The sequence below is a fragment of the Phyllosticta citribraziliensis genome (genome assembly GCF_038025025.1).
Source record: "Phyllosticta citribraziliensis strain CPC 17464 chromosome Unknown J3D65scaffold_7, whole genome shotgun sequence".
Taxonomy (NCBI): Eukaryota; Fungi; Ascomycota; class Dothideomycetes; order Botryosphaeriales; family Phyllostictaceae; genus Phyllosticta; species Phyllosticta citribraziliensis.
The window spans coordinates 48,211-75,874 of record NW_027117344.1 but is presented as its reverse complement, the minus strand read 5'-3'; the positions used below and the strand labels follow the sequence as shown (position 1 = coordinate 75,874).

At 55.1% G+C, this 27,664-nt stretch overlaps 13 protein-coding genes across 13 annotated transcripts; 3 read left to right on the top strand and 10 right to left on the bottom strand.

Annotated features, from left to right (window-relative positions):
• The first annotated feature begins 51 nt into the window (after positions 1 to 51).
• On the top strand, positions 52 to 1,237 carry J3D65DRAFT_388400 (uncharacterized protein). The gene has a single exon (XM_066795823.1). The coding sequence runs from the start codon at positions 250 to 252 to the stop codon at positions 1,090 to 1,092; it is 843 nt and encodes a 280-aa protein (XP_066654170.1). The 5' UTR covers positions 52 to 249; the 3' UTR covers positions 1,093 to 1,237.
• Positions 1,052 to 3,360, bottom strand: J3D65DRAFT_626156 (major facilitator superfamily domain-containing protein). Its single transcript, XM_066800407.1, has 2 exons — positions 2,674 to 3,360; positions 1,052 to 2,629 (listed from the first exon to the last, which is right to left on the bottom strand). Exons 1-2 carry the CDS (start codon positions 2,872 to 2,874, stop codon positions 1,382 to 1,384), a joined length of 1,449 nt encoding a protein of 482 aa, XP_066654169.1. The 5' UTR covers positions 2,875 to 3,360; the 3' UTR covers positions 1,052 to 1,381.
• On the top strand, positions 3,221 to 6,354 carry J3D65DRAFT_388410 (LIM domain protein). Its single transcript, XM_066795824.1, has 4 exons — positions 3,221 to 3,641; positions 3,690 to 5,779; positions 5,824 to 5,991; positions 6,038 to 6,354. The coding sequence occupies exons 1-4, from the start codon at positions 3,566 to 3,568 to the stop codon at positions 6,134 to 6,136; spliced, it is 2,433 nt and encodes an 810-aa protein (XP_066654168.1). The 5' UTR covers positions 3,221 to 3,565; the 3' UTR covers positions 6,137 to 6,354.
• A 1,670-nt stretch (positions 6,355 to 8,024) lies between these two features.
• J3D65DRAFT_554351 (nucleotide-diphospho-sugar transferase) lies at positions 8,025 to 9,271 on the bottom strand (the record flags this gene model as incomplete). Its single annotated transcript, XM_066797178.1, has 2 exons — positions 8,025 to 8,132; positions 8,180 to 9,271. The coding sequence occupies 2 exons, from the start codon at positions 9,269 to 9,271 to the stop codon at positions 8,025 to 8,027; spliced, it is 1,200 nt and encodes a 399-aa protein (XP_066654167.1).
• Positions 9,272 to 9,411: 140 nt separating this feature from the next.
• J3D65DRAFT_697413 (general substrate transporter) lies at positions 9,412 to 11,047 on the bottom strand (the record flags this gene model as incomplete). Its single annotated transcript, XM_066804044.1, has 3 exons — positions 9,412 to 9,433; positions 9,458 to 10,411; positions 10,455 to 11,047. 3 exons carry the CDS (start codon positions 11,045 to 11,047, stop codon positions 9,412 to 9,414), a joined length of 1,569 nt encoding a protein of 522 aa, XP_066654166.1.
• Positions 11,048 to 11,586: 539 nt separating this feature from the next.
• J3D65DRAFT_626144 (putative glycosyl hydrolase) lies at positions 11,587 to 14,116 on the top strand. Its single transcript, XM_066800406.1, has one exon. The coding sequence runs from the start codon at positions 11,781 to 11,783 to the stop codon at positions 13,770 to 13,772; it is 1,992 nt and encodes a 663-aa protein (XP_066654165.1). The 5' UTR covers positions 11,587 to 11,780; the 3' UTR covers positions 13,773 to 14,116.
• A 745-nt stretch (positions 14,117 to 14,861) lies between these two features.
• Positions 14,862 to 15,884, bottom strand: J3D65DRAFT_658982 (uncharacterized protein; the record flags this gene model as incomplete). Its single annotated transcript, XM_066802551.1, has 3 exons — positions 15,407 to 15,884; positions 15,324 to 15,344; positions 14,862 to 15,281 (listed from the first exon to the last, which is right to left on the bottom strand). The coding sequence occupies exons 1-3, from the start codon at positions 15,785 to 15,787 to the stop codon at positions 14,862 to 14,864; spliced, it is 822 nt and encodes a 273-aa protein (XP_066654164.1). The 5' UTR covers positions 15,788 to 15,884.
• A 200-nt stretch (positions 15,885 to 16,084) lies between these two features.
• J3D65DRAFT_697407 (uncharacterized protein) lies at positions 16,085 to 17,175 on the bottom strand (the record flags this gene model as incomplete). The annotated part of the gene is made up of 3 exons (XM_066804043.1): positions 16,085 to 16,766; positions 16,827 to 17,081; positions 17,149 to 17,175. The coding sequence occupies 3 exons, from the start codon at positions 17,173 to 17,175 to the stop codon at positions 16,236 to 16,238; spliced, it is 813 nt and encodes a 270-aa protein (XP_066654163.1). The 3' UTR covers positions 16,085 to 16,235.
• A 500-nt stretch (positions 17,176 to 17,675) lies between these two features.
• On the bottom strand, positions 17,676 to 18,257 carry J3D65DRAFT_668234 (uncharacterized protein; the record flags this gene model as incomplete). The annotated part of the gene is made up of 2 exons (XM_066803098.1): positions 17,676 to 18,173; positions 18,234 to 18,257. 2 exons carry the CDS (start codon positions 18,255 to 18,257, stop codon positions 17,676 to 17,678), a joined length of 522 nt encoding a protein of 173 aa, XP_066654162.1.
• A 1,550-nt stretch (positions 18,258 to 19,807) lies between these two features.
• Positions 19,808 to 20,695, bottom strand: J3D65DRAFT_554750 (ribosomal protein S5 domain 2-type protein; the record flags this gene model as incomplete). Its single annotated transcript, XM_066797199.1, has 1 exon — positions 19,808 to 20,695. The coding sequence occupies one exon, from the start codon at positions 20,693 to 20,695 to the stop codon at positions 19,808 to 19,810; it is 888 nt and encodes a 295-aa protein (XP_066654161.1).
• Positions 20,696 to 20,796: 101 nt separating this feature from the next.
• On the bottom strand, positions 20,797 to 22,292 carry J3D65DRAFT_626134 (Formate/nitrite transporter-domain-containing protein). The gene is made up of 5 exons (XM_066800405.1): positions 21,818 to 22,292; positions 21,712 to 21,770; positions 21,614 to 21,665; positions 21,217 to 21,564; positions 20,797 to 21,173 (listed from the first exon to the last, which is right to left on the bottom strand). Exons 1-5 carry the CDS (start codon positions 21,995 to 21,997, stop codon positions 20,859 to 20,861), a joined length of 954 nt encoding a protein of 317 aa, XP_066654160.1. The 5' UTR covers positions 21,998 to 22,292; the 3' UTR covers positions 20,797 to 20,858.
• A 1,673-nt stretch (positions 22,293 to 23,965) lies between these two features.
• J3D65DRAFT_626130 (HotDog domain-containing protein) lies at positions 23,966 to 25,265 on the bottom strand. Its single transcript, XM_066800404.1, has 3 exons — positions 25,065 to 25,265; positions 24,271 to 25,010; positions 23,966 to 24,223 (listed from the first exon to the last, which is right to left on the bottom strand). Exons 1-3 carry the CDS (start codon positions 25,228 to 25,230, stop codon positions 24,188 to 24,190), a joined length of 942 nt encoding a protein of 313 aa, XP_066654159.1. The 5' UTR covers positions 25,231 to 25,265; the 3' UTR covers positions 23,966 to 24,187.
• Positions 25,266 to 27,655, bottom strand: J3D65DRAFT_590024 (putative cell cycle control protein). Its single transcript, XM_066797781.1, has 2 exons — positions 25,769 to 27,655; positions 25,266 to 25,718 (listed from the first exon to the last, which is right to left on the bottom strand). Exons 1-2 carry the CDS (start codon positions 27,536 to 27,538, stop codon positions 25,473 to 25,475), a joined length of 2,016 nt encoding a protein of 671 aa, XP_066654158.1. The 5' UTR covers positions 27,539 to 27,655; the 3' UTR covers positions 25,266 to 25,472.
• Positions 27,656 to 27,664: the final 9 nt, after the last annotated feature.

Below are 27,664 nucleotides of genomic sequence, written 5' to 3'. Positions count from 1 at the left end.
TAGTGAGTAAGGGGTGGCGCGATGGGGACGGGCGGATGAGGGGAGAATTGGGTGGACTTGGTCGCTGCTTGAAGGACGATGGCAGTGGTACGAGATGCTGAGTCTTGCATTCTTGCACCGTGAAATCGCGCCATGGGCTGCGGCCAGTTGAGCGTGACGTGTGATGTAGTATCCGCCAGAACCTGATGCCCCTGAGCTCGTGAAAGGAACTCCGCCGCCCGGCCGCTACGGCTACGGCTAAGGCTATCGATGAATTATAAATACATTCCCACTGTTTGCATTGCAAGGGTCATGGCAACAGTCCACCCGTGTTACAAGAGAAAAGAACGGGGTGCTAATTCGGACACTCTTGTGTCATATCTCGGGTTGTGTACGACTTTTTTGGCTGCCCCGGGCCAGAATCCTCTTCCACTATTCATTTCTCGCGCAGTGAAATGTCTCCAGTCTTTCTCAACTTTAAGTGGCGCTCGCTGTCATTACACACTCAATCATAACCACCACCATTGCGTCTCGTTGCAGTGCACGACCGAAGAATCTTTCTTGCATGTCTTTCTCGTCGGGAATGGCTTCTCAACCCAAGTAGCACAACTTTGGTCCGGAATCTCCGGGGCGACAGGCAAGCGCACAGTCAGTGGTCATTTGGATTTCTTCCTTGTGGACCCAGAACTCGCATGGTGCGGTACAAAGATTGAGAGCACCGGCAAGGGAAAGCTTTTATACCTCTGCATCCGTCAGCAGCTGACTCCTTTTTCACACATGCCGGGGCTCCAGCGCCGCGTCAGTCAGGCTGAGCTAGCACATGGTCTGCTGCCTGGAAGAAGCAGGTGCCTAGCAGCTTGTGATCGTGGCCAGCTGCTCCCAGTCAAGGGTAGGGAGGGTATAAAAGCTCCGCTCATTCTGCTTGTTCTCTCACTCATCACTCAACACGCAGCTTTGAAAGGGGGACGAAGATCAACTCACCACAGAAACTGGTTGGTCTTTGCGGCGCCGTGGTCCCACATGACGCACTTCTGTTTTACTTTTTTCTTTTTTTCTTTCGGGAGAGCCTGTCGCGCGTCGCTCTCGGACTTGCTGTCCTCCCTTTGTTCTTGACGACCACTTGATGTTGATCAACAATGAATCTCATTGGTGCTCAACATAAGCACCAGGATGAGTGTAGGACAGGGGGATGGTGAGGATGTTTCGGAGGAGACTTTTTTGAGTAGGATGTGATTTCTCGAACGCTTTTCGCTGACTAGCATTTGAAGAGATGCAATTCGGAGTTTGAATGAAGTAGGTCCTTTGTGCTGTGTATAAACACGCTGTATTTTATTTACCGAGATGCAATATGTGCAAATGCTATGCCGTACCCACATACCAACGCCTGTCGATGCAGAGATCGCTACACTCTTGCTCGCGCATACAACCTCTCGACGAAGCTCCGCCCAGGCTTCAGCACTTTGCCATTCTTCTCCAGACTTTTTGGCTGCTCAGTCACAGGGTCTACCGCTTCGATCCGGTTGTCCCCGGCTGTAGCAGTTCGTTCCAGTTGACCAATCTTCCACGCGCGCAACATCCACATCACGGCGGCTGCACCGAGGTACATGAATGCGGTAAAGAGCTGAGCGCCGAGGTAATTGCCGCCGTTGGAAGCGGTGATTTGTAGAGCGATGGCTTCGGAAAAGGTGGTGGGCAGGACGAGTACAAGCCAGGTGATGGAGAGGGCAGCAGGCAGTGTGGCCAGGCCGACAGCTTCGGTGGTGACGGGGGCGACGACGGCCCAATACGTACCGGCGACGGTGCCACAGAGAAGCGCGAAAAGAAGTAGCACGCCGTAGCTCTTTGCCGGGATCCAAATGGCAAACGAAAAGACGGCGACGAGTAGCGTCATACTGGCAGCCATGTTGAGACGGCCAATAACATCACTAAAGTATCCGATGGGCGAGCGGCCCAGCGCCTGTCCCAGGTTGAGCATGGCGCCGACGACGGAGCCCTGGTGCGCGGAGAGACCGATTGACGTGGCGTAGTTGGGGAGGGAGAAGAGGAGCACAATGTAGCCGAGCATGCTGAGAAAGCCAAAAGCCAGGAGCAGCAGAAACTCGGGCCGCTTGAACAGGCGGTAGTCAAAGGCCAGCTGCGAGCTGCCAATGTGCTTGTTGCGGTCCTTGATGACCAGCGCGCAGACGGTGTTGACCGAGAACGCGCAGATGCCCAAGACGCGAAACGCCCAGCCCAGCCCGATGCGCTCAATCATGGTGTTGGTCGCCAGCGAATACGTCAGCCCGCCCACCCCTGATCCCGATGCTGCAATGCCGTTGGCGAAGCTGCGTCGCGTAGTGAACCACTGCGGCACGACGCCGACGCTGCCCACGAAGAGAAATCCCATGCCCCAGCCAAAGCACACCCCTTGAGTCAAGAATAGGTGCCATATCTGACTCGCAAACGAGGCGCAAATCAGAGCCAAGGTCTCGAAGAAGACGCCAACAAGAAGCGTCACGCGCGTGCCAAAGCGCCGGGTGGTCGCGGTGGCGAGGGGAGAGACGAACAAAGCCTGCGAGATGGATAGGCCGCCGACGAGGGCAAAGGCGAGGCGCGTGGCCCCAGGAAAAGTATTTTGCCTCAGGTAGTGGGCGAGGAAGATGCCATAACTCTGAAGAGAGTTAGCAGTGTTGGGCGAAAGTGATGAAAACTGACGCTGTTGATTCCCCACGTATGTGCGTTTATCCAGAAAGTGGCTATGCAGCAGATCCAACCGTAGCCTCCATTGGGTGGTTCTTGAACTGGCTCGACAACTGATTCAGGCGGATCGGCATTGTTGGAGTGATTCGAAGGAAGTGATGGGACTTCAGACGGAGCGATAGTGGCCTCGGCAGGCTTTTCTTGACGGGCGGCCATGACTGACAGAGGGCCGTTGCGAAGAGGAGGCCATGGTGAGCTGGCCGAGCCAGGAGTGGGAGTCTTTAGTCATCTTGTCGGATGGTGGATGTCAAGTCTGACGGGGTCCAGCACTTGGCCGCCAATTTTGAGCGTGGGGAGGAGTGCCGTCTTTACCGTGACGGCGGGGAGATCGCATGGGCCCCACTGGTCGTCCGCAAGCGAAGGCGGTCGTCGGAACGAATACGGAAGAGATGATCAGTGACGCAAGTGGTCGAGGCAAATCCGGGGAACGCTGTCGAGCCCTAGGGGTAGGGATGTGTGTTATCTATCCAGGGGCAGCGTCCCACGGTTCGTCTGAGCGACGCCAGACTGGTCCCCGTACCTTGCAGCGGCATTTGACAAACGACACCGCCTCCTGACAGCAGCAACAGTGGAGCAAACGCAAGGACGCAACAAGTCATCTTGGACGATGAGTGTGATAGTCAGCCCTGCGGCTGCGACAAGGTCAAGGGCCGGGCCGGCGGACACGTCGAGCTTGTGTTGGCGTTGCTCGAGCGACCCCTACCACAACACCATCATCCTCTCATCTTGGCGCCCGTAGTCATACATACATTTCATCCTCCTCTCCTTTGCATTCCTACCATTCGCTCGCTATAATTACTGAGACTGAGCATTCCGGCCAAGGCTCAGGCTCAGGCTCGCCGTCATCATGCTGCACCGCGCCCGCTCCAAAGACAAGGGCAGCGCCATCCCGGGCCCGACGTACATGTCCAAGGAGCAGGTCGGTGAGTGAATCTTGATCGACTGCGATTTCGTCTGCTGATTTCATGCAGGCAGCTATCTGCGCGACATTCGCTCCAACCGCCCTGCACGCCCCGTCCCTGTCGCTGTCGCTGTCGCTGTCGGTCGGCGGCCTCTCCCAGCCACCTCGCTGCGCGACCAGTCCAACCCCAGCCCCGTCCCCAGCTCGTCCTCTTTGCAACCCGCCCGCTGCCAGAGCGCCCTCTCACATCGCGACATGTCGCTCAACTCTGCCACTCGTCGGAATCCCTTTCATCGCGCTGCCTCGAGTTTGGGCCGTCCGCTCGCCCGCGACCCCAAGGACGATGCCGCCCGCAACTCGTGCATCGAACCCAATCCCGCCACAATTGAGAGGGCGTCGTCCGCCATGTCGGTCCGCTCGTCTCGCTCTACAACGGAAAAGGCATCTTACAGGGAAAGCGGCATGCGTTGGATGGAGCGCCAAGAGGCTCACTCGCTGCGCCGTGCCCTCGAGGACATGGATGAGCAACAGGTCTACGACGACGCTCGCGACGAGGCTGCCGAGCTCGTTTGGAAACACCAAAACCCCAATGTTCCATATCCCTACACGGCCCACTTGCGCAAGGGCAGCCACGCACGAGCCCAGAGCTATGACACGGCATCGCATCATTCCAGCGGTGACAGTAGGATAAGTAGCGGCGGATCAAAGTCGTCTTCCGTCAAGAGCCAGAAGATCCCAGAACCAGAACCCCAGCCCGAACCGCCTCGAGAGTCCAAGAAGAGCTACGGGTCGATTTCCAAGGGCCACGTCTCCTTCAACATACCGCCTCCGACGAGACGGCGCACCAGCAGTGGTTCGCGAAGAAAGACGAGTGGGAGCCTATTCAAGAATCCCAACGACAAGATTTACGAGGAGCCAGAAGAGGTTTCGTCGAAGGACGAAAAGCCGTCGAAACTTCCAACCCACACCCGGAGAAACCCCTTTTCTAGGGCCAGGGACAATCTTGGACGCAGCAACACCGATCCACCAATGAGTGATCAACGGAAGCTGTGGGATCGCTTCGAGATCCATCGCAACCCGCCCTCGCAGTCGCGCAATGCGGGATACACGTCCAACGAAGAATCACCTGCCGCGACTCCTCCGCCCAAGTCGGAAAATGAAGCGCCTGTCGAGGAACCAAAAGATGGCAAAGAAATTCGCGGAGACGACATTCGAGCAGCAACCAGCATGAGGCTCAAGGACCGCAGCTCCAAGCTTCCAACTCCCAGCATGGTCAGCGATAGTCCGGGCAGGCCTATTGTCAGCTTTCAAAAAGACTACAAGCCCAAAGAGATTGAACTCAAAGAGGGAAAACTTCCTGAGCCTGTGGAGCCAAAGGCTTATCCTCCGAGCCCGACCAAGTCTATTTCTGCACCAGTGGTGCCTACGATCAACATGCCTGACGTTCCCTTCTCCAAAACTATTCCTGTAATCAATTTTCCCGACGAATCTCCCATTCCATCGATTAATGTCTCCGACTCTCCTTCGACGCCAATAATCAACGTCACCGACGATCAGCCTGCCCGACGGCCGCTCCCAACCATTAACCTCCCCGACGACTCTCCAACCCAAGTCGTCAACGTCACCAGCGACAAACCTGCCCAACGGCCACTTCCGACCATCAACGCCTCCTCGAGTTCTCGCCCCCTGCCGAACCCCGCCACCGCCAAGGGTCGCCCCCTCCCCCGCCACGCCAACACCGCTCCAGTCCACCGCACCCCAACCAGCGTGCGAACGACAGCCCTCTGCGAAGCGTGCTCCCAGCCCATTGCTGGCCGCATTGTCAGCGCGGCCGGCGCTCGCTTTCACCCCCAATGCTTCCTTTGCTACCACTGCGGCGAGGCGCTCGAATGTGTAGCCTTTTACCCGGAGCCAGATGCCAAGCGTGCCGAGCGTGTGGAGCGCATCGAGGCGCGGATGGATGGCTACGACGTGCCCGTCGAGTGGCCGAGCGCGGAGGAGGATGGAGATGCGGGGCTGCGGTTCTACTGTCATCTCGACTACCACGAAATGTTCAGCCCGCGGTGCAAGAGCTGCAAGACGCCAATTGAGGGCGAGGTGGTTGTGGCGTGCGGGGCCGAGTGGCATGTTGGGCACTTTTTCTGCGCGCAATGTGGAGACGTGAGTTTTTCCTTTCGATGTGAGAGTTGTGCTGACGTTAATAGCCTTTTGATTCGTCGACCCCGTTTGTCGAAAAGGACGGCTACGCTTGGTGCGTCGACTGCCACACCAATCGCTACTCGACCAAGTGCAAAAAGTGCCGCAAGCCCGTCACCGACACGGTGCTCAAGGCTCTGGGCGCCGAGTGGCATCCGGACTGCTTCGTCTGCACGGTATGTTCTCTCTCGAATCCAACCAACATCCGCTGACCTCGTATAGGAGTGCTCTGCCCCATTCGACGACGGCCGCTACTTTCTCCGTGGCGCGACCAAAGACCCGGTTTGCGTCCGGTGCGAGGAGCGGAGGCTGAAGGCATGATGTCGTCTCCTACCAGCCAGCTGACTGTCTGTACATTCGACCACCATCCTTAATTGGCATCGACTAGACTCCCTGGCCCACCCATTGGTACCTGTATAGCGAGCGCTCGGCGTCCTTGATCAATCACCTTGCATCCATGCATCAATCCACAAACTCACATCCATACTGCATAATTCCCTTTGTTGGTCGTTATCGTCTTGTTGCTTTGCCTTGCCTTGCTTCTTTCTCTCCAGTCTCACAATGACTACATCGTCGCTGCTCGCGCAATTCTTTCTAACTCACTTTATCGCATCTCGCCTTGGCTTGCTGGTCTGTCATACGTTGTTGCATTGAGCATCTGGCGCGCTGTCTATTGCCGTAGTTTGCTTCGTCTTGCGCCTTGTCGTCTGCTCGTCTGCTTCGTAGCTAGCGTCGTCATCATCATCATCAACAACGATGTTTTGCAGGAGTTATACAGACAGAAAGACATGTGCATTAGCTCAACGACACTACTACAACCTTCGCATCCATCTATCCATCTATCTACCTCTCCTTGTGCAGACGTCTGGAAATCCTCTTTTCAAACCAATCTATTTCCGCTTTTCTCATAATACTCCTCCTTGGGTGCGCTCTTTCTCTCTCCTTTGCTCGCTCTCTTTGCATAGGTAAGTGGCGTTCTAGCGTCACACCGGGCTGTGGGCTCTGTCTTGCCACCTGCCCATTTACCATCCTTCCGTTTATTTATTTGTTTTTGGTCTGATTCTCCGTTGGGCCATCTACTGTTTTTGTTGTTGTTATCATTGGCGTTGGTGGCGCAGTATAGCGCAGTGGTGGCGGGGCGCGGCGCATCGAGGGGTCAGTCACAGGAGCACGAGTGGTGGCGGGTACCGTACCCAATCCAGATACAAACTAAACAAACATTTGTTCATTGTTCACAATGAAGATAATTGATCCTCTGTGTCGAATTAACCTGTATTTGTAGAAAAGCAGCAGGCGCAGTAACCTCACCCACCCCCTTCCTTTCCTCTCGCGCCTCTATCCCTTTCTCTCCGCCTGCCTTTGTGAGGCCTCCTGCCCGCTAATGGAGACGCGCTGCGTAAATAAACAATGGCTGATTTTGATGGACATGGAGTAGCGAGGTAAGGAGACGTGCTCGCGTGCGCGGTCACGGGTGAGAAGAGGCGAAGCGGTAGGTGTCGAGGCGACGCAACGCAACGCAAGGGGTCAATCATTAGATGAGGCATTGGTGGATGGGGAAGTGCAAGGAGGAGGATGAACGGGAGAGAAAGGAAAGAATATGTTGATCAGGAAAGCGAAAGGGAGAAGATGGTGTGCACACTGCGATGCTTTCTATTGTTTATGTAGCAGAAGCCCACTGCATGCGCTGTAATATACGTAGGAGGAGCAGCTATGAGAGATATACTACAACAATATGTTCATGTCCCTATTCCCATCCATGTATATACAAACGTGCGTATATCTATGCAGTCACTTTCATGCGCTCTTCTCGAATGACTCCGTAGCTCCGTCTCAACCATGTTGAAATGCACAGCAATGGACGCTTGTCTCTCCTCTCTGCGTACCTTTCTCAACGTCAGCAGATAAATGCACGGTGGCTATGAGGTTAAGCTCAGTTGCAATGACTCCATGTCGTGAAAGATCGGATGGCGGCTTCTTCATCTTGGTACAAGGGAGAGCCGCCGACGCTCGCCATCAAGCAAAGGTGCTGTTGGATGGGTGCACCATGTCGATGCTGATGCAAGTGGTAGGATCGGTCGCCCATGTCGGCAGGAAATGGCCTACTTCTAGAATATGCGACGATGACGGCCTGTTTTGCACTTCTCAAGTTCGATGGAGGCTGGAGAATGCTTGCCGATGTGTTTCCACATTTCGGCGATGGAAGAAAAGCTCAAGGACCTTTTTTGTCCTTCTTGTCGTCCGTCTTGGGCTTCGGTTTGGTCATCTTTGGCGGCGGCGGCCATTGCGGCGCGGGGACGCTGAGGAGTCGACAAATGTCCTGAATTACGTCAACTATGCACATCTCAAATTTGGTGAGAAAGTCACCTTTCGCCTCGTCCTAAAGTCGTCGTACAATGCCCTCCAGACTTCTCGGTCCCTGCAGCCGGCCTCATCGGGCGTTCCTGGCTTGATTTTGCATTTCGGCAAGACCTCTGGAAGCAAATTGTTTGGCCACATGATCCAGGGCTTGGGCAGCGGCCAGTCGGAAAAGTGGACAAATCGCGTTTCGGCGAGCGCTTCGTCAACGTCCCAATAGTCGTAGTCGTTGCCGTGGTAGTTGGAGTGATCTTCGTTGCGCAGCTCGCCCGTCAAGAGAATCGAGCCGCGATGCGGCAGGACCATGACCGAGTCTTGGTATCGATCGTTTAAGATCTCCATGTCGAATCGGTGCACCTGGCCCTCGGACGTATAGGATGCGTGCATAAGCGCTTCGTATTCGGTGTTTGACGGCTTCAGGACGACCAAGACTGACGTCAGTTTCTTCGTCTTGGGCAGCTCCCAGTAGGCTCGCGGCATGGCGACGGGCGTCTCGGGAAGGAAGAAGAGGTCGTCCATGTGCTGGAAGAGAGTGACGTCGGAGTCGAAATGGATGACTCGCTCGTACTGCGTCTGATTCCAGGCGAGGAACTTGTTGATGGAAAAGTCCCACGTCTCTTCCCACTCGTCCTCCTCCTTACCCTTGGCCTTGAGACTCTGCATGTGCATCGGGATGAGCTTGACCCGATAGTTGTCCCGCGCCATGACCAACAATTGGCTGTCCCGATCATCGCTGGCCGTCACCTCCAAGTCCCAATTGTCTGGATAAAAGAGTATTCGGTCGGCCTTGCTTCCGAGCTTCTCGAGGGCGTCAAACGCCATGATGGAGTTGCAGAGGTAGGCGCCATTGGTGGCGTACTGGCTGTAGGCGTAGCGAGACCAATCGACTCCATCAGGAGACAAGCCATTGCGCAGCTTGTTCTTCTTCTTCACCTCGACAGTCGGGCCATGGGAGTACCAGACGAGGACCAGGAGGAGGAGGGCGACGAAGGCGAGGATGCGGCTACGGCGAAAGGTGCGGGGGCGGGGGTTCCAGTGTTGCGAGTTGCTGGGAGGAACATTGATGGACCTGGGGACTTTGGGATATGTGCCAGTCGGCATGCTGCAGTGGGTAGGCTGAAGGGTTCAGGTTGTCGCCAGCTGCCGCCGTCATTGAAGTTGGGGTTGACGCAGACAGACGCCAGTCGGGTAGCAGCCGCGCGGTTCCTGCGCCGGGAGGATGAACGTGCATCCGAACAACGTCATCCGATAACCTGACATTCACTACCTAGGTTCCTTGCTACAAACTACACCTCTACATGCATTCTCGTCAATTTTTCCACCTCATACTCGTACGCATCCACCTCGTACTTGGCAAACTTCCTGGCCGACAGTTTCCGAGCAAACATGATGTCCAACTCCTCGTACGTCCGGTCTCTCGTCTCTGGCAGCCGAAAGTATGCCCAAATTGCGGCGCAGAAACCTGTCGACGCCCAAACAAACGCCGTCTTGCCCTTCAGATTGAATTCCGTCGGATTGACCATGTACGGCTCGGCGGTCGCGCAGCCAATGCTTACAATGTAGTAAGCGATCCGAGCCAGGCAAACCGACTTTGTGCGCAACCTTGCCGACGACGTTTCGCTGATGATGGCGTAGCAGATTGGTCCGATACTCAAGTAGTAGGTAAAGAGCCATCCCACGACCAGTCCACCCATTCCAAACTTCCCGGCCTTGTTTTCGGTGCCGACCTCGACGAAGCCGACCGTCAGCATGATTGATGCCAGGCACAAGAGGCCCGTGACGTAAATCTCGCGTCTTCCCCGGTAGCTCATGATGAACCAGCTGAGAATGGTTCCGGCGCATGCCATGCCGTGGCCTCCGATGCTGAGTTTGAAGCTGAAGCTCGTTCCAAGGCCAGCCTGCTTGAAAAAGTACGCCGGGTTGCCTCCAAGAGCCGAACCGCTGAAAGCCTGGCATGCAAAGGTTAGGCACACAATCTCAGTGCGTCGTAGGTCGATGCCTCTGAAGCAGTCAATGTACGTGCTGCCAGACTCGATTTCTTTCTCAATCATCTCCGTGTGGATCATGAGTGCCACATTGGACGATATTTCGTCGGGTGTGCGATTATACGACAACCGGGAGAGCGATTTCTCTGCTTCGGAGACCTTGTTTCGTCGCACAAGCCACCACGGAGACTCTGGTGCGAAGAAGAGAATTATGAAGAGAGGAACAGGCCAGCCCCATTGGAGAGCGAACGGAATCCTACACGGTCAGCGTCACTGAGAAAACGGTTTGGGAAACTTGCCTGTACGCCCACTGGGACTTGCTGTTGGAGTATCTCGACAACACGCCCGACGCGATCAAGTGTCCAATGCCCCAGCACATGTTGACGTACACGGTGAGGTAGCCTCTGAGAATGAGAGGACACACCTCGGCCGCGTAAGCCGGAGCCAGCGTCGCAAATACGCCCCAAGGAATACCGCAAAGGATTTCGGCAACGAGCAGCATTTCAATGGACTGAGCGAAGAATGGAAGAAAGATGAATCCACATATCAGGATCAAATTCGCCAGCAAGACCTTCCGGTACCCGAATCGGTCGGTGAAATAGCCATTGCAGAATGCGCCAATGATGGTCCCGCATGTCGTAGCATTGCCCAAGCCGATTTGCCACGGGCCACTGATCTGGTATCCTTTCTTGTGGTTGAAGTACCGACCATACCGCTTGGAAAAGGCCGGCTGAGCGAAGAGCGCACCGACAAGTGAAGTGTCATAGCTTTCCATGATGATTGCAGTGCTGACGAGCATTGACCAAATGACTGCCTTGCGATGGCTCTTGATGGCCTGCCACAGAGTTTGAGCGTGTTCCAATTGAGAGGCTTCCTGAGCCTTGAGCAGCATTTCCCTCTTGGAGCGAGGGTCCCCTCCGCGAGTGACCTCGCCGACATTGTGGATGATTTTGGTCTTGTCCATTGTGGATGATGTGCGAAAAGCCCAGTGAGCAGCAAGCTGATATCCTCATTTCGACCGCATCAACGCTCTCCTGTCGACTATTTAGACTTTTCCCTCAAAGGATGGCAAAACGGCCGGGTAATCCGGCTAAAGACAACGACTTGTAGTCTTTAAGGTTGGCCCCGCAGCGCTGGAAACCCATGAAGAAACAGGGTATCAGAAACGACTGATTGGGTCGATGGCCCGGTACTTTTGGAAGCACTCATGGGCACCCTACCTTGACTCTGGTCGCACATCCAATTGCAAAGGTTGACGCAGAGGCGTGCTTTTCATAAAGCATATGTATGGCTCGTCTCTTTTGGTTTGAATGCCGCGTTGTTTTCTTGTTGAAATCAACACCACCCAAAGAGTTCAGATTGACCAAGGTAAGCCGCACAAGTTCCCCACTCCCAAAGTTTGCGGATGAAGACTATCGTTGACCCCTCGCGGTCCCTGGTGTCGATTGGATCCGTTGTCTCTCGCGACGGCACAATCAAGTATTGTTTGTACCTCGGTTTTAACAGAGAATACGGTTTCGACGAATATCACGACTTCACCAGTTTTTTAAAATATAGCAGGCTCTGTATAAGTCAGTTCAAATAAGACGACACTCACAACAGTCAGGATCATCAGTCAGCGCAACATGTTCGTCGTCGACGGAACCAGGCTCGTGTACCAGTACGACGACGAGACGCTCTGGGTTGAACCCTGGGGCGCCAACGCTCTCCGGATCCGCGCCACAAAGCAGGCTCAAATGCCCACCGAAGACTGGGCTCTCGACCAGGTCCCGACCATTGCAGCCGCTCCCGCCATCAGCATCAACGAGACGTCAGCACACATTTTGAACGACAAGATTCAAGCATCCATCGGCTCGCGGGGCAAGCTAGTCATCACCAATGCTGCCGGCAAGACCCTGCTCGAAGAGTACCAGCGCAACCGCAAAGACCTCCAGGATCCCAAATGCAGCGCCCTCAGTGTCGAGGCGCGGGAATTCAAGCCGCACCTGGGCATGACCGACTGGCACCTGACGTACCGGCTCGAATCGCAAGACCGCAATGAGAGGATCTACGGCATGGGCCAGTACCAGCAGCCGTTCCTGGACCTGAAGGGGCTCGACCTGGAGTTGGCTCAGCGCAACTCGCAAGCCAGCGTGCCCTTTGCAGTATCAAGCCTGGGCTATGGGCTGCTGTGGAACAACCCGTCCCTTGGGCGCGCCGTGCTGGGAAAGAATATCATGTCGTTTGAAGCCCTCAGCACCAAGGCGCTGGACTACTGGATCGTCGCGGGCGACTCGCCGGCCGAAATCGTCGAGGCCTACGCCGCTGCTACGGGCACGCCGCCCATGATGCCCGAGTACGGCCTCGGGTTTTGGCAATGCAAGCTGCGGTACCAATCGCAAGAGGAGCTGCTCGAGGTCGCGCGCGAGCATCGCCGGCGTGACCTGCCGCTCGACGTCATTGTTGTCGACTTCTTCCACTGGGCCAAACAGGGCGAGTGGAAGTTTGACCCGGCGTACTGGCCCGACCCGGCCGCCATGGTCGAGGAGCTGAAGCAGCTCGACGTCGAGCTCATGGTGTCCATCTGGCCGACCGTCGACAAGACGTGCGAGAACTACCCCGAGATGCTGGAGCGCGGCTACATCATCCGCGCCGACAAGGGCCTCCGCACCGCCTACGAAATCAATGGCCAGCCTCCATACGTCGACTTTACGAATCCGGCTGCCGGAGCCTATTTGTGGGACAAGGTCAAGCAAAACTACTGGGACAAGGGCATAAAGATCTTCTGGCTGGACGAAGCCGAGCCGCAGTACACCATCTACGACTTCGACATCTGGCGCTACTGGAAAGGCCCCGTCCTGCAGATCGGCAACATTTACCCGCGCGACTACGCCCGCGCCTTCCACGACGGCATGCGTGCGAGCGGGCAGACGGACATCGTCAATCTGGCGCGCTGCGCGTGGGCCGGCAGCCAAAAGTACGGCGCCCTCGTCTGGAGCGGCGACATTGCGTGCAGCTGGGAGAGCTTCCGCTGCCAGCTGGCCGCCGGCCTCAACATGGGCATGGCCGGCATCGCGTGGTGGTCGACTGACATTGGCGGCTTCCACGGCGGCGACACGACCGACGAGGCGTTTCGCGAGTTGTTTGTGCGCTGGTTCCAGTGGGCGACGTTTTGTCCCGTCATGCGCATGCACGGTGACAGAGAGCCCAAGCAGCCTCGGCAGGGAGACACGGGTGGCGCATGGATGCTTTCCGGGGCTCCGAACGAGGTGTGGTCGTACGGCGAAGAGGTGTACGCCATTTGCAAGAAGTATCTCCAGATTCGGGAAAGTCTGCGCGACTATACGAGACATTTGATGAAGGCGGCGCACGAAAAGGGCACTCCCATCATCAGGCCCCTGTTCTACGACTTTCCCGAGGATGAGACGGCGTGGGAGATTGAGGATCAGTACATGTTTGGCAGCAAGTTGCTTGTGGCGCCGGTGCTGCATGCGGGTGTCAAGAGCAGATCAGTTTATTTGCCCCTCGGCTTCCAGTGGAAGACGTTCAACGGTCAAGACTCGGTTGGATTCGACGGGGGCCAGACGATTGTCGTTGATTGTCACATGGACTCGATGCCAGTTTTTCTGAAGCAGTAATGCATGTAGAGCATCTGGTCTGAGAGCAAGTAGAGATTTCTAGAGGGTCGCTTCTTTCTGACATGTAGCCAGTCTCCTCATACATCTTTCCGCTCCAGCAAACCCTTTCGCCTCATGTCAACACGTTTGTCCCAATATTCCTCCGAAAAATGCAGCCTTGGGTATATGTTGGATGCTGATGTAGCAATGCACTTGAGCGCATGCCCTCTCAGCCATCACGTCAATTCGACAAGCTCATCCGTGTGCCTAGTAGAATTGAAGTCTCATGCAAAACGATTATTGGAAAAGGGCAAAGTCGGCAGTCACTGAGACTCATAGTCCGCAATCCAGCCCTCGAAGTCGATGATGTGGGCAGTGATGGTATCGAAATGGTCTTTCAACCTAGCGACCTGTTCCTTACAACGTATGTAAGACCTCGAGACTGGAGAACACGGCGAGAGATTATGTGATATTTCCTTGAGGAGCGCGACATCGGCTTCAGTTTGGATGAGCATGTCAGATAGTTCTTTCTGGGCGTCCTTCGCTTGGGCAATAGTTTGCTTCCTCTCTGAGAGCTTGGCTCTGGTGGTTCTCTGGATTGAAACTGCGATTAGCTCCGAGGTTGACTTGCGTTTGCCCTGGAAACTTCATACCATGCGATCGATCGACGGGTGGTCTTTCGCTGAACTCGCTTTGATGCTACGGCGCTTGGGCTTTGTCTAGACCTTGAGGTCAGCAGGGCCAGAAGGACCAACGACGCAAGGTGAGATACTCGCCGTGTGAGCAGTCGCCTTTCGTTTTCGCGCTCGCGGCGGCGCACTTTGAGCCGGTGCCATTGTGTTGAGTCGCGCGAAGACAAATTGACGAGGCGGAGGCTTGTTCAAGCAGTGGAAGAGTCGAGGTTCTTTGAGTGCAGAAGAGGAAGGCAAGAGGGTGTTCGCGCGCTACGCCCAATCGGGAGCATGCAACAACAGCAGTCATTGACGTCGTCGAGAGAACCCACAACGAAAACATAAATGAGCATTCAATTGGACTGTCATATAAGGCATTAGGAGTATCATCGCCATGACAAAAGAAAAGCGAGCCAAATTCTGCCAGAGAACAGCCCGGCTACACATCACTCCAAACATCCACCTCGACCTCCTCATCCACCGGCACACCGCCGCCTTTCCTCAAATACATCAAAAACGCAAAACAGAGCCACATGGTCGTGTTCAGCGCCTTCAACTGCCCATCCCTTTCCGCAACATTCCGGCCAATCTCGCTCTCAAACTGCGTGCCGGGCAGAGAGTCGTGCACCGCGACGGCATGCTGGACCAGCTCGTAGAGCTCGCTCTGCATGCGGGCCAGCGCGGCGCGCATCCGCTCCTGTTGCTGCATCGCAAAGGCGAAGGCGGCTTTGGCGCGGCCGTCGGCGCTGGCGCTGGCTTTGGGCACTTGCGACCCGTAGATGCGCCACCATGTCAGGGCTGCGGCGGCTTCCTTTGGGTCGAAGAGGTTAGCGATGGTGTTGGTTGCGGGTGCCGCTGGCTGTCGAGAGTGCCGTTGCTTGGGGTCGCGGACTGGACTTACGACGGATCGAGCGGAGTCGTCCTGGATGTCGAGGTCAGCGGGAGTCTTGAAGTCATGCGACACGCGTCGACGGATGTACTTACGCTCAGTCTTTCTGATGTCTGGCCCATCTTCGCTTCGGTGAGGTCGCGTTGACGGCTTTGCCTTTTGCTGCGAGGACGCTGGAGAATTCGCAACGGAGCGAAGGAGGCATAGTCTGTCGCAATATGTAGGTAAGTGGGATCATGGGGGAAATTGCGACGAGCTTCGCGAAAGTTACTATCGCAAAGGTTGTTGTTGACGCTTTGGCCAATCATGTGCCGTGTCTTGCGTGTAGTCGTCGCAATCGCGCAGAATTCGGACAACCAACAACGTAATGCCAACAGAATGAAACTCCAAGTATTACGATGATCGGCTCTGTTGGAGGGTGCAGTAAGCCCGATCTGAAGCAAGACGCGAGCCAACGCCTTGGATTTGGGAGTCATTTGTCTCTGGGCAGAACAAATGACGCGTGACGAAGAAGTCAAGCATAAACGAGCGAAAGTAAATGGGAAAGACACTGAATCTTCATCGTTGAGGTTTGGTTGAGCTGACAAGACCCGTTCTCTTCCTGCACTCCGACTCCAGCGAATGCAACTTTTATCAATAGCAACGTGAACCGCGCACCGCCAACACACACGTACTCCTCAGTGAAATAAGCTCCTTCTGTTCAAACTGAAAACCCTCACCCTCCAGCGGACTCGATGGATGCTTTTCAAGTGCAAAAGTGCAAGAAAATTGTAGTGACGCTACCTTTGGGTACCCTCCACTGACTTGGCGGAAGACAGTTTCGCGGCAACCATCTGTTTACGGGAAGATGACTGAAACGGCCATGGCATCACAGAGAAGCAGACGACTTGGAAGGCTGAGCTTGGCGTGGAGATGAAGTCGAGATCAAGAGTGTCGAGCCCTCTTGCGTGGTTCAGAGGACTCCTTGTTACCAGCCGGCGTCTTCCCGGAAGCGACGTGCTCGTTGTGATTAGCGACCGGCTCCTCTTCCTGGGCGGCAAGCTGCTGTAGATAGGGGGCAGTCTGCTCTTGGTAGGCGGCAAGCTGCTGTGGATTGGGGGCAGTCTGCTCTTGGTGGGCGGAAAGCTCCTTTAGCTCAGCAGCGAGCTCCTTTTGTTGAGCAGCAAGCCTCTGGTGACGAACGGTAATTTCTTTGCCGATTTGTGCGATCATGGTACGAGTCTGCCCATCGTGGATCAAAAGATGTTCCATATGGTCTCCAGCCGCGGTAATGAGCTCAACCAAGCCCTTATGCTCCTCCTCGCTCGTGACTCTCGTAGCTCTGGCCAGCCGCTTGACGGAAGACTTGAACATGTTCTTCGAAGTCTCAGTAATAAAAGTCTTCAACATTTGTTCGACTTCGAGGTCGATTTCGGGATCACTCCGTGTGCGGAGAGGGTTTGCTAAAGTCTGCGCCTCGGCCACATGTCAGGAACAAGTGCGAGCGGAGCAATGATAGGGAGCAGACGCACGTACCATCTTGATAATATCCCCCAAAATGGCTACAGCTCCCCCGACACGTTCGCAAGCCTGGTCTAGATCGAGGTCGGTAGGAAGCTCCGCCCGGGTCAAGTCATACAAGTCAAGTTTCTTGTCCTGCAGATCAATTAAGGCTTGAAGCTTAACGATCCTCTCCGACTGTTGTTTGTTTGTAGCGCGAAGCTTGAGTATCTCGGCTGCCATGCGTTTGAAGAAGGCCTTAGGAGGTTTGGCAGCGGTCGCTTCAGCGATCTATTCATACGCAAAGTGAAAGTGGTCAGCGGGGCTAGAGCGGAAAAAGGGTCGTTGGTGCACTCACGTTTGGGCTTTGGCGAGTGTCCGGCATCTTAAATCTCGTGGCGAAGGAAGAAACTAAGAATGGGCGACAATTTGTTGTACGTGGTGGTGGAGTGAGGAAGATTAAGTCGAACAAAGAGGGCTAGAAGGGGAGGAGGGCAGTACCTGCTCAAGTCCCAATCAGGAGCGTGAAGTAGTGAAAATCAGCAGGAGCAAACGACACGGCCAGCGAAGCCTCCTTTCCAGGCAGTCTTGGTGATTCCAAGTGCTTCAGGGAAAAGTGAGCCAGGTTGAATGTGCTTGTTGGGGGTGCGGTGACCTAGAGTAATCTGACACTTGAGACAACAAGGAGCAAAGGGTAGCCCTAATGGAAGCAGCTTGATTCGAGGATATTGAGCAAGTCATTTGGCCCACGCCATGATGTACTTTCCAGAGACAGCCATTCCTTCTAGTCCCGAGACCTCTTGCGCCCTCAGCGGACTTGATCGATGCCGACGAACTCGTGAGAAAGCCGAAGTAGAGAGATGAGATTTGCTCCAGGTAGCCAAACTACTCTTTCATACGGAGAATGTTGTCCGCAGCCTGCTGGGTGAGCTCTGCCATGTATTCCCATTCTTTCTTGTTCTCATCAACCGTGACTCCAGCTGTTTTCGCCAGTTGCTTGATTAGAGACTCAAGCTCGGAAATTCTCTCTTTCATGGCGTCTGTGAGCATTCCCATGAAATTGGGTTCGTCGAAGTTGGGTTTCGGAATCACAAAAGCTCCAGCCTTCATTGGCTCGATCTCGATCTTGGCGAGGTTGGCGATAGCGTCGCCGGCGGCAGCAAGGCTTTCCATCGTCTTCTTCTGCTGCGAGATGTCGCGCTCGACATCTTGTTTAACGTGCTCTGCAAGAAGTGTGGCCGCCTTGGTCTTGTCCTCGACGGTGGATTCAAGCTTGCCGACCTTCCGCGCTTGCTCCCTCTTGTCGGCGCGAAGCTTGCGGAGCTCAGCCTCGACATCCTCAGTTTCAGTCTTTGGTTGCTCGGCAGCAGAAGTTTGAGGCATCTATTCACGCGAAGTGGTCAGCGAAGCCAGGGCAAACGGAGGTAAGATGGATGCGCTCACCTTTGGCTCTTCGCAAGCATCCATGACTTGCTCTGGGCCGCGTCGTGTTGAGGGTCCGACATCTTGACTGTCGTAGAGGATTTGAAGGGATTGTGGGCAGGCGAGAGAGGAAGGTGGAGTGGGAATGGTTGCGTAGAGCAGAAGGGAAAGAGGACTAACTGGAGGGAGGCGCACCGCCTGCACTAAGCCCAATCGGGCAGCGGCAAACAACAGCAGCAAACGACACCACGGCGACGCCTGGGCTCGCTTGAGACGCAGCGCATGTGGTTAAGCGAGCCTGGAGCGAGAAATACCAAATGTCAAAAAAGTCAGATTATATGCGTTTGCTGGCAGAATGCTTGTCGTTCTGCGGCGACGGAAAAGAACTACAGTCAGAACGCGAGGAGACACTTCAAGGAAAGACCGCAAAGAAAATAGAAGAGCTAGAGTTTGATTGATCAAGAGCACATTGAGCCACTCATCGTTTGCCCGATGGAACCCTGGTGATGCCACGAGAACGTGCGGCCAATTGTTTGACCCGAAGCCGTCCAATTCTCGTAAACCTCTGGTCTCCTTTGCCTGATCCAGCAGCTTTCGTCCCATCGAAGACACCTCGGTCGTGTTCGAATCTTCAACAATACCCTCAGGCAATCGAAAGCATTATGAGGTGCGATTCGTCGAATTTTGTGACTCAGTTGTCCTGCGGCTCGGGGCCGGCCATCTCGGCATCGAAACTTTCGAGCTCGAGGCGCATTGAGTTGATGGCATCGCATGTATAATTGGCGGTCGCCTTCAAGTCTTCGACGAGAGTATCGTTTGGTTCATCTTCATCGGAGTCGACATGCAGTACGCCGGCTGCGGTAGCGATCCTGATGATCAGCTCCACCAGTTGGGCGTTGGTATCGACCTGGCCGTCGTGCATGTCGCAGAGCTTCTCGTAATCCTTTGTCAGGTCGTCGTTCTTCTTGCGGAGATCGTTGATCTCGGCCGACATGCGCTCCATCCTGGTGTGGAGATCTCCAGCCGTAGCCTGGGGCTCTGAGTGGCGCTCTCGGACGACTTCGTTCTTTTCGCGGTTAGAAGAGTACTTCTGCGGTATCTCCGTAACTGCGCTCACCTCAGGCATCTCAGCGGTCTCCGCCACAGGGTTCGACATGGTCAAGTCGGAGATCAAGGGAGTCTTTGGAAGTGGGGTGCGAGGAATTGCGTGGTAGAGTGGAGTTGGTTTCGTTGAGTTGACGGACAGGGTGGAAGAAAACCATCATCCGCACTGGGGATAACCAGGCCTCGGCGAACAAAGTCTCGGCGAGCAGCCTTTGAAGGCTCTTCTCCAACATTCGACTCTAATGCCTGGGCCGTCTTCAACAATCAACAAAGTATTGGAACCTTTCCTGAGCGTCAGCAAGCCAAAGATTGACCAAGTCTGCAGCAATCAAGGAGACAGCATCGGTGAGCCCCTGGCTCGTGGAGAACAAAGCTGCCCTGCCACGCAGTCCAGGAAGACGCTCGTTGTGGCCGAAATCTGGCTTCTGTACGTGTCACAACCATCTCACGTATCTCTTGCTCACCTTTGACATTTCCAAAGGCAGTCCTGCTCACGAGTCTTCAATGTCGGCCTGTGCTTTAGACGATTCTTCTGCCAGCTTGGCTGCCTCAATGAACGCATCCTCAGGCAGGGAATCATCAAAGGTCGAATCGACATCTGCAGGTGCATCTTTTGTGGCATTTTCGTGGCCCTTGGACGATGGCCCAGATTCAACGGCGGAGTCTTTTGCCAAAATCTCAGCCTCGACTTTGTCAATCTCTTTCAGGATGAACGAAATGGTGGCATCTCGAGCCTTTTCCAGCTTCCGGAGCGCCTCGACCGGCATCTTGGAATAGTCCATGGCCTTGCCAGACGTTGCCGCAGCCGGCTGCGAAGTGCCATTATCCTTGGAAGCAGCCCTTCTCTTTTCCGCCAGCAAAGACCTCAATACCTGGATACTCTGGTCCCTCTCCGCCAGCATCCACTCCAACTCTTGCTTGAGCTTTGTGTTGGCCACCTTTTGCCTCTTTTGCTGCTCGGAATTGCTCGCAGCAGCTTGCCACGCGTGAATGGCCTGTCTAGCGCAGTTTTCAATGTGGTCGAAGCGTGCAGGTCCTAGCATTATACCGCCATACCACCTGGCCACGCATACGGCCCCTTCCACTTTCAGCCCGTCCAGCAGCTTTTCCAGCTTCTTCCCGGCGTAGCTTTCGCCGTCATCGTCATGGCCAATGTCAAGAATGCGCTGGGATTGAGCAATCACGGAGCGCTGAGTCGAGGGCCGGCGCCAGGCAGCGATGCGATGGGTCGCCGACTTGAAGTCCGGATGGGCCTGGAGCGCGCGCGCAGAGAGCGTGGGGCTAAAGTGTGCGACGAAGATAGATTGACGGTCGGTGATGGAGGAAGAGCGAAAGACTTGTTCGGATGCGTCGGGGGAGTACGCGCGCTTGACAGACATGTTGGGTTGTTGTGGAGAGGACGTCGAACGTGAGGCAGAGAGGCGGCAACGACTTTGCCTGACGACATCATTCACCTCATGCGGGGACTAGCGGAACAACTCCAACGACAAATTCTGGACTTTACATTACAAACGGCTCCTTCCCATACTATGGATCCAAGTTTCACGCCCTGGTCCCCCTCAATCGCCGCATGTCGCTCAAGATAGAGCCATTCTGCGCATCTGTATCCTTTCCCTCGTCCGAATTGCTGTGAAGACCCGACTCCTCGTCACGGTGCTCTTGATACGGCACTCCATCCACCAACATCTCTTCCTGATCGTACAAGTACGTGTACCAGTAGTACGCGCCGCAGAATAGCGCGCCGCCAAGGATATTTCCAAGCAGCGCCGGGATGATGCCTTTCCAAATGTACAGTCCAACGGTGATATCTGGATGGCCGACCCAGATGCCCATTGGAATGAAGAACATGTTTGCGACCTGAAATGTTAGCTCCGAAGCAACGGGCTGCGGGGACACTTACTACATGGTCCAGTCCGAGGCTGGCGAAGCCAAAGATGGGACACCAAATGCCGACAATCTTGCTGGCCAAGTCGCGGCCTTGCATACCAAAGAAGCACCCCAGACACACGAGCCAGTCACAGCCAATGGCGCGCAGGAAAATCATGTGCCAGTCCGGGGTTACTTGTCTCATGGTGGCGTTCGAAATGACCTCTGCTTTGTACGGGTCGGTCCCGAAGACGTTGCCATATCCGAAGATGATGGCGACCATGAAGAGAGCCCCGGCAAGATTGCCCCAGAAACAAATGAACCAATGGAGCAGCATTCGGACTACGGGCAGCCGGCGGTGCAGTGTGGCCACGGTGGTAAACTGGAATATTCGATGAGTGCTCCCGGCGAGGGAAGGATATGCTGCTTACCATGAACGTGCTCGTGCAAAGGTCAGCTCCGGTCAAAAGACACAAAACTAATCTGCAAATGTTAGATTCAATCAAAAATATTGACAAAACTTTCTTACCCGTATGGAAACACGAAACCGCCGAGAATGCGAGCAACGCCAGGTGCATTTTCTTGAAGCTTCAAAATGTCAGCGAAGAAGTCGGAATGCGATGAATCAAACTTACCCATGGAGAAGTATTGGCCATGAGAGAAGAAGCACTCGCGAAAGAGAGAAGACATCCTGCGCTGACTGATGAGAGAAAGACGCGATGAGGATTCATGCGACCCTTGACGGCCCCGGCCCTGGAGACAAGCTCCGTGACCTGGGGTGGCGTGTATGAATTTATTGCGAAGATGGTGCTCATGTTGCAATGCTCCGAGTCGGTGTTACGATCAGGAGAGGCGGTCCATTTTGGGCAAATGCTCTGAAGAAGAACCAGAGAGCCCTGGGTACGTCAGAGACTCTCGAACACTTGATCTGAGCTTTCATTGCCTAACTCTGACGAAATGCAAAGCATCTATCCAGGGTCCCAGGATGCGAAAGAAGCCGGAATCCGAGAATCCCCCGCTCACCCAGAGGTTGATCCAAAGACAGTGAAGGGGGAGTCTCGGGATTCCGGTGTCTCTTGAAGGACCAGCGTCCCCTTTTGTTTATTGTGGGCTGCCTGCAATGGCTGCAAAACTGATCGTAGCCTGGAGTTAGGTTGCGGAGCAGGAATGACGCAACTGTCTGACTAAGCATGTCTTCAGTTGTCAAAGGCCATTCACTTGTAAACCAGGCAGCGCTTGACAAAGCGGAGTGGCATTGCTTTGTGCAGCCGTAGACCATCGACGCGGAAAACTTGTTGGAGCCCAGATGGCTTGAAAGATTGTACTGGGGCGATGCAAATCTCGAAGGCCTGCGGTCGACCAAGCTGAAGCTCAAGCATTTCTTGGACAATATTGGATTGGGCGATCCTCGGCTTTCTCGATCTTGTCCTGGAGGAACTCCTCGTCGATGTTCGTCGACGGCAATCAATCTCTCAACAGGCCGGTCGCTACTGTGAGCGAGCAAACTCTTTGTTTCGTGACACCTCTGCCTTTTCCCAACTTGACTGTGTCAAGAGCAAAGCATCACTTCTTGCTTGGATATAGATACGGCAGCTTTTCAGGCAAACGAAGAGCGGCGGTGGCCAGGATCGAAGATGGAATGCTCTAGTGATCCACCTGCACGTCCTTTTCTTGCCAAAAGGTTAGATATCTCTTCGTTTCAAAAGACACTGCGAATTTACAAGCGGCAATTCCTCTTCCCACCCTCGGCGTTGCTAATTTTCAGAATCCTGGCTTCAGGGCAGCATGAAGTCCACGGAAGAAATGATGCCAACCAAGTCGTACTCTCGAAATCACTTCCAGTATTTCAAGCAAGAGGCATCTTCTGAAAAGTTCCACCACTCATGTCATGAATCTTCAAAGAGCATCGATGCGCCATGTCAATGTGCAGCCCACAATTGAAAATGACAACGGCGCACCTTTCCCCGTCGCCCACCACACAGAGTAGTAGATAGAAAAAACCTCGCCCACGCGTTGCAACCTTTCCTCCCCTTCTCCGCACCTTTTCACCACCCTGACTCCAACCCCTCATCCAGCTTGAAGGCCTCCTGCATACAATGTCTTCACGGGAACGTGCACAGCAAGAATATCCTCCCACGCGCAGGGAGGCTGCGAGCTCTACGATGCTCCCGCCCAGACAGGGTTCGAGAGCTGCCACATCGACGGAGGCTCCAAACGCTACCACGTTGACGCGCAGGGAGCTTTCAAGCCTTACGAGCGTGTTCCTCTCAACAAGACTTCTGACCACGGCGGAACGGGTGTCGATGCGGCGCGACGTCGAGACTTTGATGCGCAGTGCAACCGACCCTACATTTCCGGAATTCGCTCGGGACATGGCGAGAAGCCTGGCGAACACCATTGGCCAGCGTCTTGCTCAGGACCAGGTCCGCCAAAGTGAACAGTGGGAATTCTGATACTGTGGTTGAAAGACGGGAAGCAACAAAGGGGCTCTCTCCCATGACTACTGAGTAAGTGCGAACATTGGATATGAGTGTCGAAGAGTTTGAAGACTAATTCAAGACAAGGGTGACAAGATCACATCCAAAGCAACAGTACTTGCTACCAACGAAAACAATACCACCGTTCGATCAAGGATGGACAATAAAAGGGCAGAACGACACAAAGGGTGCATGGGGAGCTCTGGGAGGGGTTTTGGCCTTTGGCAAATCTGGGTGCTTGCGATTTGAAGTTGGAGGAGCAGAATGCATGACGACATGGCTTTGGTCAGAGTAGCTGCTCATTCCGGAGCAAGTGAAGCGAGTGCGTAGTGGGGGACCTCACAGGCTTATAACCCAAACCAGGCGCAAAAGAGGAGCAATGAGAAGGTCTTGAATTCTAATCTCTTGAAGACTGCCGACCCTTTCCGACAACCAACGTCTAAAGAAAATCTTGTCTTGCCGTCTATGATTAGGTCTAATCCATTTCGCCAAAGTGATGCACAGGAATCAGAAAACAGCAGGCCAAACTCAATCCCGGGGCTCGGTATATATCTTGGCCATGTGCTAATCAAGTCAGCCAGCGTCACCGCCACGAAAAAAGACCAACTCACCTTGGCGCCCTTGGGCTCGATAAACAGCGCCTCGGCCTCATCCAGCACGAGCGGCGTCTCGCCCTTACTCTCATCCACCAGCGTCTCCAAACGCCCCGTGACCCACGCCTTGCGGCCATCCACCCGCGTCGTCTCGGCCCTCAGGACGATAAACTGGTCCGCATAGCACGGCGCCTTGAACGTGACATTCAAACTCGCCGTGACAGCGATACGATTCGGCAGCGCAGGGAAGCAGCAGCGGGCAAGACCCTCGTCGAGCAGCGTGGACAGCAGCCCGCCGTGCACGATGCCCGGGTGCCCGCACAGCGCGCGGCCGACGTAGTGAATGCTGACCATGCGGCTGCCGTCGCGCGCGCCGAAGACGAGCGCCGGCACCTCCAGCATGTCTTCCTTGAGCAGCGTGCCGCCCGTGAAATTGTTCGCGCGCATCGCCGCGGGGATGCGCATGTGCGGCCGGCTCTCCGACAGCGCGGCGTCCTTGCGCAGCGCGGCGACGAGCGGGTGCGCCTGCAGTTCTGCCTCCAGTTGCCCGGCTCGCGACTCGGGGTCGGGCTGCCACAGCTGCAGCGTCTCGGCGTCTGTCGGTGGGTTGAAGACTTCGACGGCCGTGGGGATTGCGTCGGCGGCCATGGTGAGGAAGCTGAGGCTGAAGCAGAGCGTGCCGGCGGCGAGGGAGATGGCGATGCGGGAGAGGAGGGAGCGGCGGCGGGGCGGCGGCGGTGGTGTTGCGTGAGCGGCTTCTGCGGGTCCAATTGTCAGCGTGGCGTATCCCCTGAAAAGAGGGTGAGGCTCACGGGCGATTGTGCTTTGGAGTCTTTGTCGTGGTGGGGTGGACAACAATCGAGGGCTGCTCCGCCAAAAGATGCGCTGGTGTTGAGGTCGGAGAGGCTGCGGGTTGGAGAAGAGAGTAGCAGAGAGGGCGGAGCACACCCGTGGCCGATGATTCCGCAAGACGGACATGCGTACGGGCGTAATTATCGGCGCAATGTTCAGATAGTCGTGTTGTTGATTCTACTTTTGGTCCCCCAAGTCTCGCCGGAGGTCCGATGGCAATCCTACCCGCTGGACCTCGGCTGCCCCGCTATTGGCCAGAATGGTCGAGACTCGGGATAAACAAACTAATCACTTCAGTTCGTCACTTCACTTGTTTGACTGCCTCCATTTCAACAACATCCGACAGAAGTCTACCTCCAGGCTCCACTTCAATTCTCTCCCGTTTTTCTCCACGCCGCCGCAGACTGCAGCAATTTGGACAGCTTGGCCTCGCCGGCATTGTCGGCCGGGAAGACGTAGTCCATGTACTCTTCGAATTCCATTCCACCGTCTGCAGTCTCCAGCCTTCTCCTCTTCTTGACGCGCTTGGGCATTTGCTCCTCGACACGCTTGAGATCCTCGGATGAGCCATGCGTTTGCTCGAATGACTTCCATGCATTGAGGAGGGCGACACGCTGAGTACATTGGTTAGCACTGAACAGACTCCATAGGGATTTGGACATACCTCTTCCTTGAGCCCCTTCTCCTTCATGTTGTTATGTGCACGCTCGAAGACGCCTCTCGCCCTCTTCTTGGCCTCCTCACTGATCGGTGCCTCCTCGTCGTCTTCGTCTTCTGGCACGTTGATTTCAAAGTGGGCGTAGCTAATCCAGACCTTGACGTGGTCCGTCTTTTGCAGCAGGCGCTCGTACAACGCCCTCGTGCGCTCATACTCCCCTTCCTCTTCCTCAAAGTCGATGTATGCCTTCCAGACGAGCTCCGGCATGTCGAGCGTCTCCTGTTCCACGGCGAGTTCGAAGATGGCGCGGGCGCGGTCAAGGTCGTCGAGTCCGCGCTCCAGCTCGCTGAATTTGATCCATGCTTGCGAGTTGCTTGGATTCCACTCAATGTGCTTTTCGTACAGCATTCGGCACCTGTTGAACTCGAACAGCTTGAGCTCCAGCTCGATGTATCCCTTGAACAACTTGTCCTTGGGGCACATGCCAATGGCCTGGCCGAGCGTCTTTCGCGCCGCCGGGAGGTTCATTTGTCGAATCTCAAACTGAGCCTTGAGCAGCCACACCTTTGCAAAGGTGAATTTCTTGTGCGGGATGAGTTTCAGGCACTCGTTGTAGATTTGGCGTGCCCTTTCGACGTCCTTGTTGTCCATTTCCTCCCAAAGCGCATAAAAGACCCAGAGGTAAATGTACCGCCGCCAGTGGCGCTTTTCTTGCGATGGCGGGATTTGCGCAATGGCCCTCTCGTAGGCGTCGCGGACCTTTTCTACGTCACCGGCCGACTCTTCAAGCCGCGCCAAGTCGATCCAGTTGTCGTAGTTCTTGGGATTCTCCTTGATGGCCTCCTCGTATTGGACTCTCCGCTTGGAAAGCACAACGTCTTCGACGCCCTCGCGGTCTCCGAATTGCTTTTCAAACTGAGTGTAGGCCTTGTGGAGGTTCATCGACCTTGAACGCGGCATGCGGTCGAGAGCGTACTTGTAAATCGCTCTCGCTCGCTCAAACTCTTTCAACCGCGCCTCGAATCGTGCGTAAGCCATGAACAGCTTCTCGTCCATGAACTCCTCGCCCAGAGTCTCCACCGCCTGTCCAAACACGTCCCGAACCAGGTCGCTGGTGCCAAATTCTTCCTCGAATCGTGCCCATTTTATCCAGTTTCGTGGTTCAGGATGCACCTGGCAAAAGCGCGCGAAGATGTTCCGTGCCCGCTCGTATTCTTGATATCTCTTTTCCAGCTTGATGTACGCGCTCCAAGCATTCTCATCCGGCTCCCAGCTCATCCACCGCTCAAAGACCTGTCTCGTTCCGGGAATGTTGCCAATCATCTCCTCCATGTACACATATTTGTACCACAGCTTGTCGATCCTCGGGAGTATGGTGACGGCACGATCAAGCAGGTTGCGCGCGTGGTTGATGTTGCGATTTTTGATTTCAGCATCAATGTACCTAGTCCATAGCTGGACCCTGGTCGAGTCCACATCCAAAGCTCTTTCAAAAATGGACCGCGCGCGCCGGTATTCCTTTTGTTCGAGTTCCCACTGCGCATAGCGCATCCAATTGTTCATGTTAATCCTGTTGCGGCGGACATAGTCTTCGAATTCCTTGCGCTTGCGACCTTGGTACTCGTGCAACTCTTCGAGGTCGGCGAACCTCTGCGTAGGAGCCTGCAAAGATGGCTCCTGGCGATCGACAGCTTCGCGGAGGAGCTGCTCAGCGCTGATTTGGATGGGCGCGGCCTGCTTGTTCTTGACCCTGGGAGGGCCGCGTGAGGCTTCCATGGCGGCGGATGTGCGTGGAGAGAGAGAGAGTATCGAATCGAGGATGAAGAGCTGATAAGTGTTGTGTTTGGGGACGAGAAAGTTGGAGCTCCAGCGGCCAGGAAGTTTGCCGGAGAAACACCGTTG

What these genes read in the sequence shown, in the direction of transcription:
- J3D65DRAFT_626156 (XM_066800407.1), bottom strand. Translation starts at nt 2,874, where the DNA reads ATGGCCGCCCGTCAAGAAAAGCCTGCCGAGGCCACTATCGCTCCGTCT. An exon ending in ATACGTGGGGAATCAACAGC is followed by an intron (nt 2,630 to 2,673) that starts GTCAGTTTTCAT and finishes AACTCTCTTCAG; the next exon opens with AGTTATGGCATCTTCCTCGC.
- J3D65DRAFT_388400 (XM_066795823.1), top strand. Translation starts at nt 250, where the DNA reads ATGAATTATAAATACATTCCCACTGTTTGCATTGCAAGGGTCATGGCA.
- J3D65DRAFT_626134 (XM_066800405.1), bottom strand. Translation starts at nt 21,997, where the DNA reads ATGAGCACCATCTTCGCAATAAATTCATACACGCCACCCCAGGTCACG. An exon ending in TGGCCAATACTTCTCCATGG is followed by an intron (nt 21,771 to 21,817) that starts GTAAGTTTGATT and finishes GACATTTTGAAG; the next exon opens with CTTCAAGAAAATGCACCTGG. An exon ending in GGTTTCGTGTTTCCATACGG is followed by an intron (nt 21,666 to 21,711) that starts GTAAGAAAGTTT and finishes TAACATTTGCAG; the next exon opens with ATTAGTTTTGTGTCTTTTGA.
- J3D65DRAFT_626130 (XM_066800404.1), bottom strand. Translation starts at nt 25,230, where the DNA reads ATGTCCGTCTTGCGGAATCATCGGCCACGGGTGTGCTCCGCCCTCTCT. An exon ending in ACTCCAAAGCACAATCGCCC is followed by an intron (nt 25,011 to 25,064) that starts GTGAGCCTCACC and finishes TTGGACCCGCAG; the next exon opens with AAGCCGCTCACGCAACACCA. An exon ending in TCGAGCCCAAGGGCGCCAAG is followed by an intron (nt 24,224 to 24,270) that starts GTGAGTTGGTCT and finishes TGACTTGATTAG; the next exon opens with CACATGGCCAAGATATATAC.
- J3D65DRAFT_626144 (XM_066800406.1), top strand. Translation starts at nt 11,781, where the DNA reads ATGTTCGTCGTCGACGGAACCAGGCTCGTGTACCAGTACGACGACGAG.
- J3D65DRAFT_388410 (XM_066795824.1), top strand. Translation starts at nt 3,566, where the DNA reads ATGCTGCACCGCGCCCGCTCCAAAGACAAGGGCAGCGCCATCCCGGGC. An exon ending in CATGTCCAAGGAGCAGGTCG is followed by an intron (nt 3,642 to 3,689) that starts GTGAGTGAATCT and finishes GATTTCATGCAG; the next exon opens with GCAGCTATCTGCGCGACATT. An exon ending in TCTGCGCGCAATGTGGAGAC is followed by an intron (nt 5,780 to 5,823) that starts GTGAGTTTTTCC and finishes TGACGTTAATAG; the next exon opens with CCTTTTGATTCGTCGACCCC.
- J3D65DRAFT_590024 (XM_066797781.1), bottom strand. Translation starts at nt 27,538, where the DNA reads ATGGAAGCCTCACGCGGCCCTCCCAGGGTCAAGAACAAGCAGGCCGCG. An exon ending in AGAAGGGGCTCAAGGAAGAG is followed by an intron (nt 25,719 to 25,768) that starts GTATGTCCAAAT and finishes CAATGTACTCAG; the next exon opens with CGTGTCGCCCTCCTCAATGC.